Source organism: Hylobates moloch, unplaced genomic scaffold (genome assembly GCF_009828535.3).
Source record: "Hylobates moloch isolate HMO894 unplaced genomic scaffold, HMol_V3 SCAFFOLD_10, whole genome shotgun sequence".
Classification (NCBI taxonomy): Eukaryota; Metazoa; Chordata; class Mammalia; order Primates; family Hylobatidae; genus Hylobates; species Hylobates moloch.
This window is the reverse complement of record NW_026652285.1, coordinates 24,649,079-24,666,736: the sequence shown is the minus strand read 5'-3', so window position 1 is coordinate 24,666,736 and position 17,658 is coordinate 24,649,079. Positions and strand designations below refer to the sequence as shown.

The 17,658-nt window shown below is 42.2% G+C and overlaps 2 protein-coding genes across 5 annotated transcripts in view; one reads left to right on the top strand and one right to left on the bottom strand.

Annotated features, from left to right (window-relative positions):
• Positions 1-17,658, bottom strand: part of LOC116475356 (keratin-associated protein 4-11-like) — a 307,240-nt gene that overhangs the window by 111,301 nt on the left and 178,281 nt on the right.
• Positions 1,087-16,094, top strand: KRT23 (keratin 23). 4 transcript variants are annotated; one of them, XM_058444804.1, is made up of 10 exons: positions 1,087-1,209; positions 1,442-1,599; positions 1,752-2,497; positions 7,243-7,325; positions 8,599-8,755; positions 10,079-10,240; positions 10,326-10,448; positions 13,112-13,332; positions 14,181-14,212; positions 15,710-16,094. In XM_058444804.1, exons 3-10 carry the CDS (start codon positions 2,102-2,104, stop codon positions 15,802-15,804), a joined length of 1,269 nt encoding a protein of 422 aa, XP_058300787.1. In that variant the 5' UTR covers positions 1,087-1,209; positions 1,442-1,599; positions 1,752-2,101; the 3' UTR covers positions 15,805-16,094. The 4 variants fall into 4 exon arrangements, with proteins under 4 accessions (XP_058300787.1, XP_058300789.1, XP_058300786.1 ...); XM_058444805.1 differs by lacking the exon at positions 1,087-1,209 and adding an exon at positions 1,257-1,355; XM_058444803.1 differs by lacking the exon at positions 1,087-1,209 and having other exon boundaries at positions 1,253-1,573.

Here is a 17,658-nt window from a genome sequence, read left to right as displayed (position 1 = left end):
TTTTTCCAGCTCGTGCACAGTGAAATAAAAAATATTCAGAGACTCTTCCCTGACAAGGTTTTGTTGTAAGACCGGAAGGAGCAGAGCAGGTGTGCTTTTGGGTGGCTTTATTTGTAATTGGAAAGGATTGGCCTTCGTGGATGGTTAATCTATACCCAGGAGAGGTGTTTTCCTACTTTCTAGTTCTATAACTCACAGTCCTAAAAGGAGTAGAAGATGATGGCATCAGGAGACCTGCGTTAAAATCCTGACTCTAAAAAGTTTATGATTGAGTCAACACACATTTGCAAAATACCACCAAGAAACCAGACTTTGGTGCTCAAAAATGGAAGACATGAACTCTGCTTTCAAGAAGCCTGCAGTCTCAAAGGGGTGTGACAAATGCAGTATAATGGGGTGAAAGAATGGAGTGGACTTCATCCCAGGCACAGGAGGTGGCTGGGCCTGGCTGGGGGCTCCCAGCTTCCACCATGAGGCGGGATGCCAAGGTGTCTGCCCCTCTGGAGGACCTCGGCAACCAGAAGAGGCAGTTTCCTCCTAGAGGGTCACCCAACTCATGCAGGAGAATTCAGAAAATGATTGTTGAAAGAGGTAGCCCTTGAACTATAGAGGAGGTAGGGTTGGGTGACTTTCCAGGCAGGGAGGACAGCGCAGACTTGGGCAGTGTCACCTATGAATTCATGTGCTCAATTACACTGTACATGCAAATCAGCTCTGGATCATTCACCCCTATGAGACCCTGATTCTTTGTCTGCAAAATGAAGACAACAACCCTTGCCTGGATACATAAAGAGTTGTGAGGATTCAATAAAGAATATAAAAGAGCTACACCAACTGGCAAGTCCTATTATTATGAAAGAGAAGTGTGATACAGGACCTGTCAAGATTCAACCCAAGATAACAGTGCTACGTGGAGAAAGAATCTAGCCCCAGCTCTGCCACTAACCTCCCCCACCACCATAGGCCTCAGCTTTCCTCATCTGTCCAATTAGTGGCTTGGAACCAGAAAGGCCAGAAGCCCTTCCTGCGCTGATATTTTATTTGTATGTCCCCTTTAAATCTAACTGCCAGTAACTAGCACGTGGCTCCCGCCCCCAGACTGCTTCTTTATTCATTCCTAACCTTTACCTTGGCAGATGAAATATAAGATTCATCAACCACATTTGACAGCCCATGGCAGGTTTCCTGTTTCCCATCGTCCCTCTGCAGGTCACAGACACACAGAGCCCAGCCAGGGTCCGGGGCTGCTAACAACGGCTGCATTCCTCCCCCAGGGCCCAGGGAAATCCCGAGCGCAGGCCAGGGTTGTTTGGTTTTGAGGTGTGCTGGGATGAAAGGCACCCTGGAAGTGGAAGGTTCAGTCATTCATTAATTAATTATATCTATAATTGAGGGTTTGTTCTTAAGAGCCAGTCCTTTGAAAGTACTTTCCTTCAAACAGTGACTGCCACAAAAGCATCAGATATTCACCACCTTCTCGGCTGCCTCAGCACAGTGAGCTTTATTCTAGGACCCGAGATCCTGTTCTGAGCTGGCTTTCCCTTCTCCAGGCTCGCTCACCCTCCCTTTAGAGGTGGGGCTTATTGGGGGTGGAAAAAGGTGTGTGTATCTCTGTTGTTTAATGTCTGGGTTTTGTTGTTGTTGTTGTTGTTTTGTTTTTGGGGGGGTTTTTTTGTTTTTTCTTTTTAAGGAAATCTATACTACACCGAATATGCTTTCTTTTGGGTGGACTTTAACCCAACCCTTTCCAGGTAAATGAACAATGGAAAAACTTCATGGCAAGATTAGAAAGATACCTGAGCCTAATACCCGCCTGATGTCGTGGGCCACACCTCCGGGTTACCAGGGGAAGGGAGGAAGCAAACTGTCATATTGATGTGGCTCTAAACAACAACAGTGTGCGAACGCCCAGGGGCACTTTGGGATTGACCAAGAGGAAACACAAGTTGCACAGTGATACGATCTTGTTGGTACAATTGTCAGAGAAGGGAACTCCCATAGCAAAGGCCATAAAACCATCCAGGGCAGTCTGGGGCGACTCAGTTCTGCGGTGCCAGGGAGTGGAGCAGAGCTCAGCTCCGTCCCAAACACAGATGGGACAATGAACTCCGGACACAGCTTCAGCCAGACCCCCTCGGCCTCCTTCCATGGTGCCGGAGGTGGCTGGGGCCGGCCCAGGAGCTTCCCCCGGGCTCCCACCGTCCATGGCGGTGCAGGGGGAGCCCGCATCTCCCTGTCCTTCACCACGCGGAGCTGCCCACCCGCTGGAGGGTCTTGGGGTTCTGGAAGAAGCAGCCCCCTCCTAGGCGGAAATGGGAAGGCCACTATGCAGAATCTCAACGACCGCCTGGCCTCCTACCTGGAGAAGGTTCGCGCCCTGGAGGAGGCCAACATGAAGCTGGAAAGCCGCATCCTGAAATGGCACCAGCAGAGAGATCCTGGCAGTAAGAAAGATTATTCCCATTATGAGGAAAACATCACACACCTGCAGGAGCAGGTAAGATGCTGGGTGACCCTGGAGCTCCAGATGGGGCCGCTTTGCCGGGGGACCCTCGGGAGGAAAAATCAGTCCAGAAGACAATTTCCAGGAAAATGGCAACAGCACTTGAAGTAATTGTGCACAAAGGTTTTGGGGGATGTTTTCTTATTATACCTTAAATTTGGAGTTGGAAACGTCTGTTTTGTATAATTAGTCTTCTGTCCAGGGACAATGTAGAAAAAGAAGGCAGCAAAAATGATAGAAGTGCTACAGACTGTTTCAAAAATGAGACTATTGATTTCTCACAGACCAAAAACGTCTTTAAAATGTGAGGCAACCAGCTGCTGTTTAGTGTCACTTATGACCCAACGATTCATAGAAATGATAAGGGCTGGTATTCATGCTGCATGCTCGGTGCACCAGGCATAAGAGAGTGTTACTTTCTCATTACCTCAGTTCTGCTCCACATCAAAGTTTTTTGAACAATGTGGTTATCCATTGACAAAAGGCTGTTATACTATTTTGAAGATTATGCCTAAAAGTTGTCACCACACCAGGATATAGGTCATCATGACATCCCTAGATATTTCCGTTTGTGGGTTGCTTGAAGTAAAGTTGCTCACAGTTCTGAGAATGGCATATTGCTAGAAACAATAATAATAAAATGAGCATAATTTTTAGAATCTGAGAGTTGGGATGACTATAAAGACCTTCTTGAAAAAAAAACTAACTCTTTAACCAAACCTCAAAAAAGCTAAGCACATACCTTCTGGGATGTCTCATAACATTAGCTAGAAGTAGAAGGAATCCAATCATCTCATGGGTTATTTTTTAAAGCTATCTAACTCCCCTCTTATATAAAGCAGTCCCAGAAAATTCTCTGTGAGACCATGATTTAACCTCCCCTAGAAAGGGTATCACAAGTTTCCAATATTTATACATATTATTTTACAACGCTCAGTCATCCTTGCTTGAATGTAGGAAGGACCAGTCAAGATAATATAAATCTGTCCTCGTAATGAACCCTAATTATTGAATAATCAACCTAATAACTTACTGTAATTACCTTAACTATATAGTGCACGGTTGTCTTTATGAAAAAAAAACAAGGTGACTCAACAGTCCTCATCATGTTTTTTTGCTTAATAAAGTTGCTTTTGTTGTAGAAAGGAGGAATTGAAGATTTTTGCAAATGGAGAGCAAAGGGAGACCGTGACTCCCAAAAGAAATACAAGGTTAGAACAGGTCAAATAACTTATGAGCTAGCAGAAGACATTTAAAAAAAAGAAAGGGAGGAAAGGGAGGGAAATGTTTACTGAGCACTTATTATGTACCTAGGCATCCTGCTGGATATTTAATACACATGTCAACACCATCCAAGAGTTTTCTGCAATGATGGAAATGTTCCATATTATTTTATTTGATTCTGCAAGAACCCTGTAAGGAAATGGAAGCTTGGAAAAAAGTGAAATAGCCATCCAAAGCCATCAGCAAGAAGCAGAGGTGGGATTCTAACTCAGGTCTATTTCCAGTAGCCTCATAAATTTCACTATAGTATAGTGCTGCCTAGCCCACCTCATACAAAAGTGACACTTAGTATGAATAAAGATAATGCATTATACTTGCATCATTAACCACACAACACATACTTCATACACATTGTCTCATTTAATCCTCACAACTGTGTGGAGCAGGTATTTGTATTCTCAACTTATAGATAAGGAGACTGAGACCTAATCATTGTCTAAATCCTTTGGAATAGAATTCAGAAAATGAGTAGGTGCAATGGGGGGTGTGGGGAGCAACTGCCCACCCTTCAGATGACCTGGAATTCTGGGTTCTGAGATTGAATAGGAAAATTCTTTGGCTTTGAATTTCACTCTTTTCTGGATTTTTACCTCTAACATTGTGTTTTCTCTACGCTTGAAGAAAGCAACTCTTTAAAGTTGAGGTTGTCTATCTACCCCAACCTCCCTCATTTGAAGATGAGAAAACAGAGGTGCAAGGAGGTCCCACAACTACCTGGGGCTTATCCTTCCTGGATCTTGGTGAAATGCTCTGAGTGGATACAGCTCTCCCGCACCCTCACTTTAGGTATATTAAATGTCACTCAAAAAGTTGATAACAGGTTAAGTTTAAAAATTAATTCAATCCTTTTGAAATCCAGAATTGGACATAGTCATAGGAGTATCATAAATAAAACACCGTGAATGATTCTCAATCGGACTATATTTGGCATTTTGGTTTACAGTCAAACATTCTATTTTCCTCTCCCTGATACGAGATCAAACATCCTGAAGCAACAATGCTGCACGAATATGCCAGCTTGCTTTTAAAAGAACGAACTGAGGTTCTTCAGGAGAATCTGGGTGATTAATTACAACACTCAGTAAAAAACCTATGCCTCATATATCATTTCTCAACCCATCTTCATCCACTTATTACCATGAAGATTGTCTCAGAAATAATGGTTATATCATAATTCTGTACTAAGCAAGCCTGAATAATGGGAAATAGTTTTAAATGTGCTCTATATCAAGCACATTTCAGAATTCACATTTGTGTGCTATAAGAATGATAGCTGGGGGAATCAGACACTTGAGGAAGACTTTGCAATGGATAAATTACCAATTTAACTCAGAAAAGCTAAATAAGCCCATAGACAGTATTTTTGATTTTCTGATTCTCTGGATGTAGATTAACACTTCACAGTGTGTGTCAAATAGAAAACCTCAGTGCACAAGTAAATAAGGGTTACCCCACAATGTTCCCCAGGCTCTTTGGGATAGAGCTACTTTTCATTTTGCAGGAGCTTACATAATGCAAAGAATAAGGGGTCTGGAGGGAGAAGTATTGGTAAGAATGCCCCTAAGCAGCACTGTGGAGAGGAGACAAGGAAATACCTCAAAGTATCCTTTTTTATAGCAAGGGAAGAGGCCATTTTACCATTTGGAATCCCACAAGGGGAAAAAGAATGAGGCAGGAGCAGCCAGCCTGGCTATGTCCCACCATGAACAGCAAAAGTCTGAGCAGGCATCTCAGCATATAGAACCTGGGGATGTTCACAGTGTAGTCATTGACTCCACAAAAGTGCTAGATTTTAAAAAAGAAAAGTGTATTATTTACTTTTTTCTGAACTAATTCAGTTTCAACCAATTTTTCACTGTCTATAATATGCTGATAATATGCTATTTGACATTATTTGACATACTCTCTTCTAATTCTCATAACTCTTTGATGAAGTAACTATTATTATTGCTATTTTATGGATGAAAAAACTGAGACTCAGCCAAGCTCACTCAGCCAATCTCACCCAGCCAGTAAGTGCGGCACAGGATCCAAGGCCCTGCTCTTTGAGTTCCAGACCCAGCATTCGTGCCATCTCTAAATCCTGCTATTGTGCATTCATGATACCAAATTCCATGGGATCAGTGGAGCTTTAAATAGGACCAGACTTTTAAAAGGTGCCTTTGTATTGAAGTATAGCTTTGTCCTAAGAAAATGCTTTCTAAATAAAGGAATGAGCTATGTAAACATAATGGGAATTACCCAGGATTCTCTGACTCCAACTAAATTACAGAAATTTAGAGCTAAGACCTCTAAGGTCCTCTGTCTCTAGTACAGACTCCTTATTTGACAATGGATGAAACTGAGGCCTGGAGAGTAGAGTGATGCAGCCTGATGCATCCACGTGGAGGGTCAAGAACAGAGCCAGAACCAAAGAAAAGCTCCAAGTTTCTAGTCCAGCACAACACTTGGTGTAAAAGCATTGTTACACTTTTGACAACGAGACATCTCCTACCCTAAAGACAGTGACATACATCAAATGTGCGCTATTTCTCTGACTATAACATACCTACAAGTGTTTACAAATCATAAATGTATACACAATTGCTCGAGTAAGTGTTTCAATACTATTTTTCTTTTTAAAGTAAAAAAAAATTATACGAACATCTAGCGAAAGTCTAACTGGAGGCTTCACCACTACTAAAGCTTATTAAGCATTTTCTTTAGATGGTAAGGAATTATTTCAGTTAATATTTTAATAGCTACAATGAGCACATTCTCATCACAGAATAAGTTGTAATGACATAAACACACTTACAAGTTACGTGTATGGCTATAGTCACTTCAGGCAAAAAAAAAATGTGTTCTGTGATGACTATTACAAAATACATTGAATATTAGTGTTAGCTTTGCTCAGTAACACCGATTAGAAACATGAATGCTATCACAAGTAAAAATTATGTTCACCTAAAATAATAATTTTTGTATTTTTGGAGGGCTGAACTAATTAAAAGTAATGGCAAAAATCACTTTTTCACCAACCTAATACAATAAGAAAAGGATCAGAACCTAAAGTCCTTTTAACATCTTCAGCTGTGGATGAGCTTAATTAAGCAAAATGCTATGACATGTCCATAGCCTAAAAAGTTAGAAGGCATTTTGAACAATTACTGTCCTTCCCCTTCCTGTATCATTCTTTCAGCAGTTGCATCAATCCAAGCCTGTCAAAACTCAGCGTAAAAAGAAAAAAGGCAGTAACACTGACTGCAGATCATATTCTTACTTTAAAATCATTCTGCTTTGCATCTAGTACGTGCTCACTGAGCATTTACTGATTCGGTTATTCATTGTTCCACTGCCAGAACAAGAAGTTGTCTGTACTAACAAGTCAAATATTCAGGAAGCTAGAGGACAGACATGTAGCGGTCATGCGTGGGTGTGTCCAAGTGAGAAAACCTTTTGTGCATGTTTTACAGATAGTGGATGGTAAGATGACCAATGCTCAGATTATTCTTCTCATTGACAATGCCAGGATGGCAGTGGATGACTTCAACCTCAAGTAAGTTCCTTCTTCACAGTGTTGTTCGGGTTTTTGTTTGTTTGCTTTACAAAAGGAAAACTCGGCGGGGCGCAGTGGCTCACACCTGTAATCCCAGCACTTTGGGAAGCCGAGGCAGGCGGATCACGAGGTCAAGAGATCAAGACCATCCTGGTCAACATAGTGAAACCCCATCTCTACTAAAAATACAAAAATTAGCTGGGCATGGTGGCACACGCCTGTAGTCCCAGCTACTCGGGAGGCTGAGGCAGGAGAATCACTTGAACCCAGGAGGCGGAGGTAGCAGTGAGCCAAGATCACGCCACTAACACTCCAGCCTGGCAACAGAGTGAGACTCCATCTCAAAAAAAAAAAAAGGAAAACTCATCTTGCCATTACCCGCATCTAAAATCTTATAATGAAAAGGCATAGCAATGGCAAATGCACTGTGTGTTACTTGAATGAACCTTAGTTTAAACAAATCAGATATAAAGCACATGTTACAGTATGGGGAAATTTGAATATGAATCAAGAATTAGATGATATTAAAGGGTTGTTATTAATGTTTAGGTGTAGTGTTATGTTTATTTTATTTATTTATTTAATTATTTATGTATTTATTTATTTTTGAGATGGAGTCTCGCTCTGTTGCCAGGCTGGAGTGTAGTGGCTTGATCTCGGCTCACTGCAACCTCTGCCTTCCAGGTTCAAGCAATTCTCCTGCCTCAGCCTCCCAAGTAGCTAGGACTATAGGTGCACACCACCATGCCCAGCTAATTTTTGCATTTTTAGTAGAGACAGGGTTTCACCATGTTGGCCAGGATGGTCTCAATCTCTTGGCCTCATGATCCGCCCACCTCAGCCTCCCAAAGTACTGGGATTATGGGTGTGAGCCACCGTGCCCGGCCTGTTTATTTTAAAATATATTTTTCTTAAAAGATGCATCCTGAAGTATTTAGTCTTAAAATGTCATCACGTCTAAATCTGCTTTAAAATACTTCAGCAATGAAATAGGTGAAGAAAATATGGCAAAACATTCATGGTTGCTAAATATAGGTGATGGGTATATGACTGTTTATTATCCTATTCTCCCTACTCAATTTAGAAGTTGACATTGAGTCACCATCATGGAAAAGTGTAGCATGAAACTGACATACAAAAGACATCCTATATGTATTCATTCGCTCTCTTTAAACCTAAAAAGTAAAAGATTCACTTCTAAATGAAAATGAATCCTTTCAAAAACCACGGCCTTCCAACAATGAGTGCACTCTTCTCTTCCTTCTCACCAAAGGTATGAAAATGAACACTCCTTTAAGAAAGACTTGGAAATTGAAGTCGAGGGCCTCCGAAGGACCTTAGACAACCTGACCATTGTCACAACAGACCTAGAACAGGAGGTGGAGGGAATGAGGAAAGAGCTCATTCTTATGAAGAAGCGCCATGAACAGGTACGACTCCCCAGGAACACCTGCTAATGAGCACAGCTCTTAGCCTGCACATCTCAGGCTGATTCGACAGCTACAGAAGAAACCACCACCTGGATGCCAATCCCCTTGTCCTTCACCCTAAATAGTCATTAGAAAAACATATAAATATCTAATGTTTCTAATTTCAAGGTTAGCCAGCCACATGTCAAATACAACAACCAAAATGCAATCATAATTAATGATGAATTGGTCAACAGTTTTGTTAACACACAATGTTTACCGAGATGTGCTTGTTAATGTTACTATAAGAATCAATGTGTGAGACTGGACTTCCATCATTGGCCCAATGTTCAGCAAATTAGGGGACAATGTAATGAAGACAGTCTGCTACCAACCAAGATAAGATGTGGGGCAAAAATAAAGAATCCTAATTTCCAGAAGCATTTAACTGACTTTTAGAGTTACCATCCATCGCAAGTCCTCGAGACTCTGATAAAATGATAGAAAAACAGTTCCCATTTTAGGAAAACAAAATTGCTTCTCAACATCAAAGAACCCAGTTTCTGAACAGCTGGTTAGACAATGATTGTTAATTAAACCTTTCCTATGGCTGTTTGGTTTTTGTGAAATCCTATGGGCATCAGCCCTACAGGGTCACAGGGCATCGACGAGATTTTGAAAGCCTCTACACCTTCTTTCTGCCGTTTGACTCTTGAACTGCTTCCCAAAAGCTTTGGCCTATAGCCTGGAAGGTTCAGCTGCTTAACTATGTTGTCACTTCACCAATCCACGTCTGCTGAACAGGACTTTGCACACTATGGAAGCGTAATTCTTTCTGAAATATTTTCAACCATGGATCAAGTCAGTAATCATGGAGGCTATTTGATTACCTGCCTTATGGTATTATTATTTTTTTTTTTTTTTTTTGAGACAGGGTCTCGCTCTGTCACCCAGGCTGGAGTGCAGTGGCGCAATCTCGGCTCACTGCAGCCTCCACCTCCCAGGTTCAAACGATTCTCCTGCCTCAGCCTCCGGAGTAGCTGGGATTACAGGTGTGTACCACCACACCCAGCTAATTTTTGTATTTTTAGTAGAGACAGGGTTTCTCCATGCCGGTCAGGTTGGTCTCAAAGATATTCTTTATTTCATAAAATTATTAGAGAAAAAAGTATACAATGTTTTATCATCAACAAGTAAGTAATATTTGAGAAACCAAACCAGTGACAGTGGAGCAACCACATAATTGGAATGTTTAAAAGATCCATTTACCACTGCCAATCAACATGGCTATCCAATCTTCTGATTGTCAAAGCCAGTTCATTTCCTTTCTCCGTTATTAAATAGGAAATGGAGAAGCATCATGTGCCAAGTGACTTCAATGTCAATGTGAAGGTGGATACAGGTCCCAGGGAAGATCTGATTAAGGTCCTGGAGGATATGAGACAAGAATATGAGCTTATAATAAAGAAGAAGCATCGAGACTTGGACACTTGGTATAAAGAACAGGTAAAAGAAAGATGCACAAACTTCCCAAAGGTTGCATTTCCATGAGGTACCAATGCTGACGCCTTCACCTTGCTTGGTCCCACAGTCTGCAGCCATGTCCCAGGAGGCAGCCAGTCCAGCTGCTGTGCAGAGCAGACAAGGTGACATCCACGAGCTGAAGCGCACGTTCCAGGCCCTGGAGATTGACCTGCAGGCACAGTACAGCACAGTGAGTCAAGGCTAGAAAAACCCTGGGTCCCACACCACCTCCTTCATGAAGCCTTCTGAGACCTCTCTCCCAGGCCCTGACCCTCAACTCCCTTGGGACACCTCTCACTTTCCACTTTCCATCCAAATTGTTTATGATGAGAATCATAATAAAGGGCTACCATGTATTGAGTGTCCCGATGGTGCCAGGCATTGTGCTAAGTAGTTCACGATATTAAATGTCATTAATCCTTACAGTAACCTTTGCAGATAGGTCTTAGTGTCCCCATTTTAGAGATGAGGAAACCAAAACGCCAACAGGAAAATAAATTGGCCAAGGTCACACAGCTAGTAAGTGACTGGTGATGAAACCATGTGATTTATTTGGAGGAAAGAGGATTCTAGACTCCCATAATTTCTATCAGTGCCCTCTCCACTTACAACCAGGCTACCCCCCTCAAACCCCAATGTAGAGAAATTCCAGCGCCAACATGGTAGGTGGCAGATCCAGGCCTGGCTAACTCCAAAGCACTGCCCTATTCATTTATGTATGTGTCTTATCACCCAGAAAACTCTAAGTTCTTATGTCCAAGTCAATTCTATCATCTTCACAGTTTAGAAAAATGCTTAGCATGTGTCATAAGCCTTCAAAATTTATGAAGGTCTATCATTTGATTCCCAGTATACCCTATTGAGTCTTCTAATCATTCATCATATAGTTGCCAAGTACGATTCTACCTTCAGTCTTGAGAGGCAATGATTTGTTCATTTATGTTGATGTTGCAGGTGCACTTGGGTAAATGACTGCTGTGTTTTATGCATCCGTGATGGTGAACAGACACTACAAATGTGCACTATAGAGATCATGAGTACAAAAATAGAGTGCAACTTTCAAAACATTTTAACATACAGTATTTCACAATGGCCCTGTGAAAGAGGGGAAGCATGTATACCCATTTTCATGCATTCTACTATCTGACACCAATCCTTAGCACTGAGGATTTTTTAATGAAGGAGCTTATATTCTAGTAGGAGTGACATATAATAAATGTGCAAATCAGCAAAATATATGTTAGATGGAGAAAATTGCTACAGAGATGAAGCAGAGGAGGAGGGCAGACGCACCAGGGTAAAGAGCTGCTATCTTAAACAAGGTGGTCAGGAAAAGATTTTCCTGTTAGAGTGGCAGTGAGCAAAGAGGTAAGGAGGTGCTCGATGTGGCGATGGGACATGTTCCAGGAGGAGGGAACAGCAAGTGCAAAAGCGACAAGGCACAAGTGTGTCTGAAGAGTTGGAGGAGCAGCAGGGAAGTCCATGTGGCTACAGTGAGTGAATGAAGGGAAGAAGAAAGGAGAGAAGAGGAGGGGAAGGGAGGGGAAGAGGGAGGAAGAGAGGGTGAGGCCGCGGGGTCCCAACAGAGCCAGACAGTGTAGGGCTTTGTAGGCTACCTTGGAGGGGGCTCAAGAGAAACAGCAGGCATAGACAACTCTTTAAGGAGCTTTGCTGTAGCTGAAGGAGAGCAGAGAAATTGGATGACAGCTGAAGGTAGATATAGGTTTAAGAAAGATACATTTTAAGGTAGGAGAAATTATTCTCCTTGAAAGCTGGTGGGAATAATCCAGACAGAACATTGATAATGCAAGAAGGCAGGCAACTGCGGAGATGACTGGAGCACAGACAGCTCACGCAAAACAACAGAGGGAAGCCAGCACTCGGATGCAGATTCAAGCATGTGCCTGGGAGCAATGTAGGGAGCAGCGGGCGGTCTCTCCCGATTGCTTTCATTTCATCAATGAAATTAGGAAGCGAGGCCATGGATTCTGAGGAAGGATGGCAAGGACAGAGGAGAGGGAACAAAATAACCCCCGGGAGAGTAGGAGACTGGCTGACCAGGGAAATGTGCTTTAACTGCCAGGCAGCGTGAACGGCCCCCTGAAAATTAGCAGCCACGATAAAGGGAGAGTATCCAGCACAGTTACGAGATTCTCTTTAAGGTTAAAATTATGCACTTCAGAAAAGCAGGTGTTACATGCAAACAGAACTGGGACTTGAACTCAATCCTCCATACTCTAGCCCAGAAACTTCATTTGGCAGCTGTTAGAATTTCCTCAAAAAATGACATTTTTTTTTTACCATCATCATAATCAAAAAGCATTGCTTGAGACTAGGGTTGCCAGATTTACCAAATTAAAATATAGGACACTCAGTTTAGTTGGAATTTCAAATAAAAAGCAATTTTTTTTGCATGTCCCATGCAATACTGGAGCAATATTTTGGACATAATTACACTAAAAAATTACTCATTACTCATCTGAAATTCAAACTTAACTAGATGTTCTCTATTTTATCTGGCATCCCTAATTGAGACCCTTCTCTGAAGATACAAAGAGATAGCAGTCCCAGTTGCTGTCGCTCTTTGGGAGTTTTCAATCTGGTCAAAGATAAAATGAAAGGAGTTAAAGAACAGTTCAGAGCAAGGCAATGGACTTCAAAAGTCCTAACACTGCTCAACTCCTGACTGCCCAAGTCCCAAACCTGTAAGTCAGCCTACTTCTCATCTTGGTGCCCTCAGCAGCTACCAAGACACCTAGCCAACTGGTCGACATCTGCTAAGTACTCAACAATCACCTGTTATTGACTCAATCAAGCATCAGTTAATTAACAAAAGATCATTTCCTCTTTCAGAAATCTGCTTTGGAAAACATGTTATCCGAGACCCAGTCTCGGTACTCCTGCAAGCTCCAGGACATGCAAGAGATCATCTCCCATTATGAGGAGGAACTGATGCAGCTGCGCCACGACCTGGAGCGGCAGAACAACGAATACCAAGTGCTGCTGGGCATCAAAACCCACCTGGAGAAGGAAATCACCACGTACCGACGGCTCCTGGAGGGAGAGAGCGACGGGTAAGGCAAAGGCTGGCACAACAGGAGCATGCGAGGGGCATCCAGCTCCTGTGGGTATATATGTGTGCATCTTTGGGTTCTGTTAGCAAGAGTCACTCTAGCAAAAGAAAAGTTGTGTTGAGCTACTCCAGAAGATACCTATAGCCAGTTGTATTTCACTAAGCAGCAAGTATAATTAATCAACTAATACTCACAGGACACTAAGATTTGCAGTCAGAAGAGTTAAAGCCTCCAGAAGGAAACAATTCAAAAGGATTTGGCCACTGTGTTTCCCAGTAGGAATGCACACAATTTTGGCTCCAAAAAAAAGAAGGCAGGGGAAATGTGTTAGTCCACCAGCAAAAAAAAAAAAAAAAGATGCATATGAGATAGAGATGTCTAGACTTTCAATCTGATATTTCTGGCCACCCCAGGAAATAACAACAGCTGGCCATATAAAGGGCATATATATTCTATGATCCGAAAGGAAGGGATAGAAGTTTTATAAAAATACATAAACAAAACATCACCAGACCAAACTGTGAACAGCCTGAGAAGCTCAGGGGTCTCAGGCTTGAGACCCAGACCCTGGCAGGGATCCTAGAGAAAACCAAGCTTGCAGCTGAAAGGAGGGGATGGTTGGTGGACTTCCCCTGACCCCAGGGTTAGCAGGAGGCGGTACCCAACGCCTTCTGCATCCAGACGGGTTCTCTCATGAACCCATGACCTTGAGACTACTAAGCTCAGACTATTATCCTCATTAAAGAGCTGAGGATTTACAAGCAAGCGAAGGAAGTTAGTTCATCCTGAGAAGTTGTTACGATTGTTGCTAATACTAAGGTGAGCTTTAACCTTTATCACTTTTATAGGACACGGGAAGAATCAAAGTCGAGCATGAAAGGTAAAAAAATTTCCTTCATTGTTTGAATGTGTTTTTAAAGAATTAGCATGGTTATCCTTTTGGTAGCAGTCATAATCCTTAGTGTACTCCCAAATGTCCTGGGTTCAAAATTTATTTCACTCCCAAACGGTCAGGAATTTTCAATTAACAAATTAGCTAATACAAAATGATAAGCTCTCATTAGCGTCCTCAATATATGTAAAAGCAAGCAGTAAAGAAAATGAAAATGATAATTAATAGTATTATGTCTCTATTAAGTAATGGAGTCGGTTTACTAAACCCCTAGAAAACTAAGAGGCAATGATTTCATGATTTCATTTCTCAGATGATTCTGTTGAACACTCATGTTCCATGAGATTTGAATAGTGTATTATGAACACTGTGTTCTATGGCCAAATAAGGTTAGAAATACTGTGTGCCCATGTATACATATGTAACAGACCTGCACATTGTGCACAAGTACCCTAAAACTTAAAGTATAATCATAATAAAATAAAAAATAAAAAGAAATACTGTGTGCCATGATCCTCTTCTAGAACAGTCCTGTTGCAGTTCAGTATGTTAAAGATGGAACAGGTACTGCTTTTAAGGAGAAAAGGAACAAGAAAGAGGAAGAAACAACCAAAGTTTAACTCTGTTTAGCCCAGTATTCCCAAACATCTCTGACCTGGAAACATGGTTTCTCAGATTACATTTAATATCTCACAGAAAAGTTACAGGAGACCGTAGTCTGGGACAAGTGGCACTTTCTGATTAGTTTGTGATAAACCTATTCTAAGGCATTGGAGATTCAAAGAATAGGTTGGAGTAATCATCACAGAACAGCTGGTCTAACTGCTACCCATCTACAAAATAAGACAAGGGTCTTTGAGCCTCTCTTCACACATGTCTTAGGATGGGGAACCCACACTTGATGGGATGGTCCCAATGGAGAGGTTTTAATTTAACAAAATTCTCCCTTGTAAATTTATTAATGATTTCAGTTCTTCCCTATGGTCTAGAATTGGTTTATTGATGTTTCAACAGGCACTTATTCAAATAAGTTATATATTTGAAAACAGCCATGGTAAGCATCCTTGGCTTCTCACCCATTCCTCATGTGGCATGCTTTCTAGACTTTAAAATGAGGTACCCTGAATAGCATTAAGTGCTCTGTAACCTCAAGGAATCTGTGCAGTGCTACAAAGCCCACAGGCAGAGAAAGAACTCCTCAAGTGCTTGTGGTCAGAGACTAGGTTCCATATGAGGCACACCTATGATGAAGGTCTTCACCTCCAGAAAGTGACACTGTTCAGAGATCCTCATTTCCTGGAGAGTGGTAGAAAATCCCTCCCTTGGGAAATCCCTTTTCCCTGCAGCAGAGCCTGCCACATTGCTTAGTGATCATTTGGAAGGCACTGAGAGCCTTCAGGGGCTGACAGCAGAGAAATGAAAATGAGTATAGTTCAGATGGTGGAAGAAGCATGGCAGTGACATCTTCTGTGCTCTTTTTCTCAGCATCTGCAACTCCAAAGATCAAGGCAATAACCCAGGAGACCATCAACGGAAGATTAGTTCTTTGTCAAGTGAATGAAATCCAAAAGCATGCATAAGACCAATGAAAGTTTCCACCTGTTGTAAAATCTGTTTTCCCCCAAGGAAAGTCCTTGCGCAGACACCAATGAGTGAGTTCTAAAAGATACCCTTGGAGTTATCAGACTCAGAAACTTTTTTTTTTTTTTTTCTGTAACAATCTCACCAGACTTCTCATAATGCTCTTAATATATTGCACTTTTCGAATCAAAGTGCGAGTTTATGAGGGTAAAGCTCTACTTTCCTACTGCAGCCTTCAGATTCTCATCATTGTGCATCTATTTTTTAGCCAATAAAACTCCACACTAGCTGCATCATGTCTTTTTTTAATATCATAAAGCAAGACAGCACCTCAGGGTTTCATCCTAACAAGGGGTTCTCAGAACATTGTCCATGGAAGATCCAGAGAAATCTCCAGACATCAGACATGTTCACAGCAGCCAGACACTGGGCAGAATTGTCACCCTGTAGCCAGGCAACCTAGGCATGAGTCATGGGTCATGAGGCTCTCCACAATCCACACTTCTGCCCGTAGGAAGGGAAGGGAGGAAACAGAGAAAGGGAGGCCCAGAAAGCCTCACCGGGAGTGTGAGATGACCGAAAAGTATGCTATCTCACTTTTAAAAAGGAAGAAACCTGAAAGGCCTAAGTAACTCTCTTTTAGGCTACTCTAAGCTAGAAAAGGAGATTAAGGGAAAAAAATTCTCATCACAGACAGATACTTAGGCTCTAAAAGGGGAAGTAACTTGTCCAAAATCCAAATTGCAAATATTAGGATCCAGAGTACCATGCCATATTAGTCTGTTCTCATGCTCGGGTATAAAGACATACCCGAGACTGGGTAATTTATAAAGGAATGAGGTTTAATTGACTCACATGTGGACATGGCTGGGGAGGCCTCACAATCATGATGGAGGGCAAAGGGGAAGCAAGACACGTCTTACATGGCAGCAGGCAAGAGTGCTTGTGCCGGGGAACTCCCCTTTATAAAACCATCAGATCTCAGCCAGGCACAGTGGCTCACGCCTGTAATCCCAGCACTTTGGGAGGCTGAGGTGGGCGGATCACCTGAGGTCAGGAGTTCGAGACCAGCCTGGCCAATATGGTGAAACCCTGTCTCTACTAAAATAGAAAAATTAGCTGGGGATGGTGGTGGGTGTTTGTAATGCCAGCTACTTGGGAGGCTGAGACAGGAGAATTGCTTGAACCCAGGAGGCTTAGGTTGCAGTGAGCCAAGATCGCACCACTGCACTCCAGCCTGGGTGACAAGAGTGAGACTCTGTCTCAAAAAAAAAAAAAAAAAAAAAACATCAGATCTTGTGAGACTTATTCACTATCAGGAGAATAGCACATGGGAAAGACCCACCCCCATGATTCAATTACCTCCCACCAGGTTCCTCCCACAACACATAGGAATTATGGGAGCTGCAATTCAAGATGACAATTGGGTGGGGACACAGCAAAACCACATCACATGCTGAGCTGTAGCAGGTGAGTAAACCACCGAGACTATGAACCTCTGTCCTCTGAAGAAGATGCCATTTTCTCAAATTCTAGGAGTGTGGGCCACTTTTCTGAGGTTGCTGCAGAGGAGCACTGCTGGAGAAAAGGAAGTGGGAAATCCACATATCCACTAAGACATCGTCAGAATACTGCACATGGAATTATAGGATATTAACAATTTAAGAGACTGTAGACACAGGATAGTCAAAATCTACCATTTTACAGACAAATCAACGGAGGCCCAGAGCAGTGAAGGCAGTTACCCAGACACTCACTGGATTGGTGCAGCTGGATCTAGATCCAGGTATCTTGACTCATTTAACAGCTGTTAAACCAAAAATGGGTGTGATTTAGTCCCATTGTCATCTGAT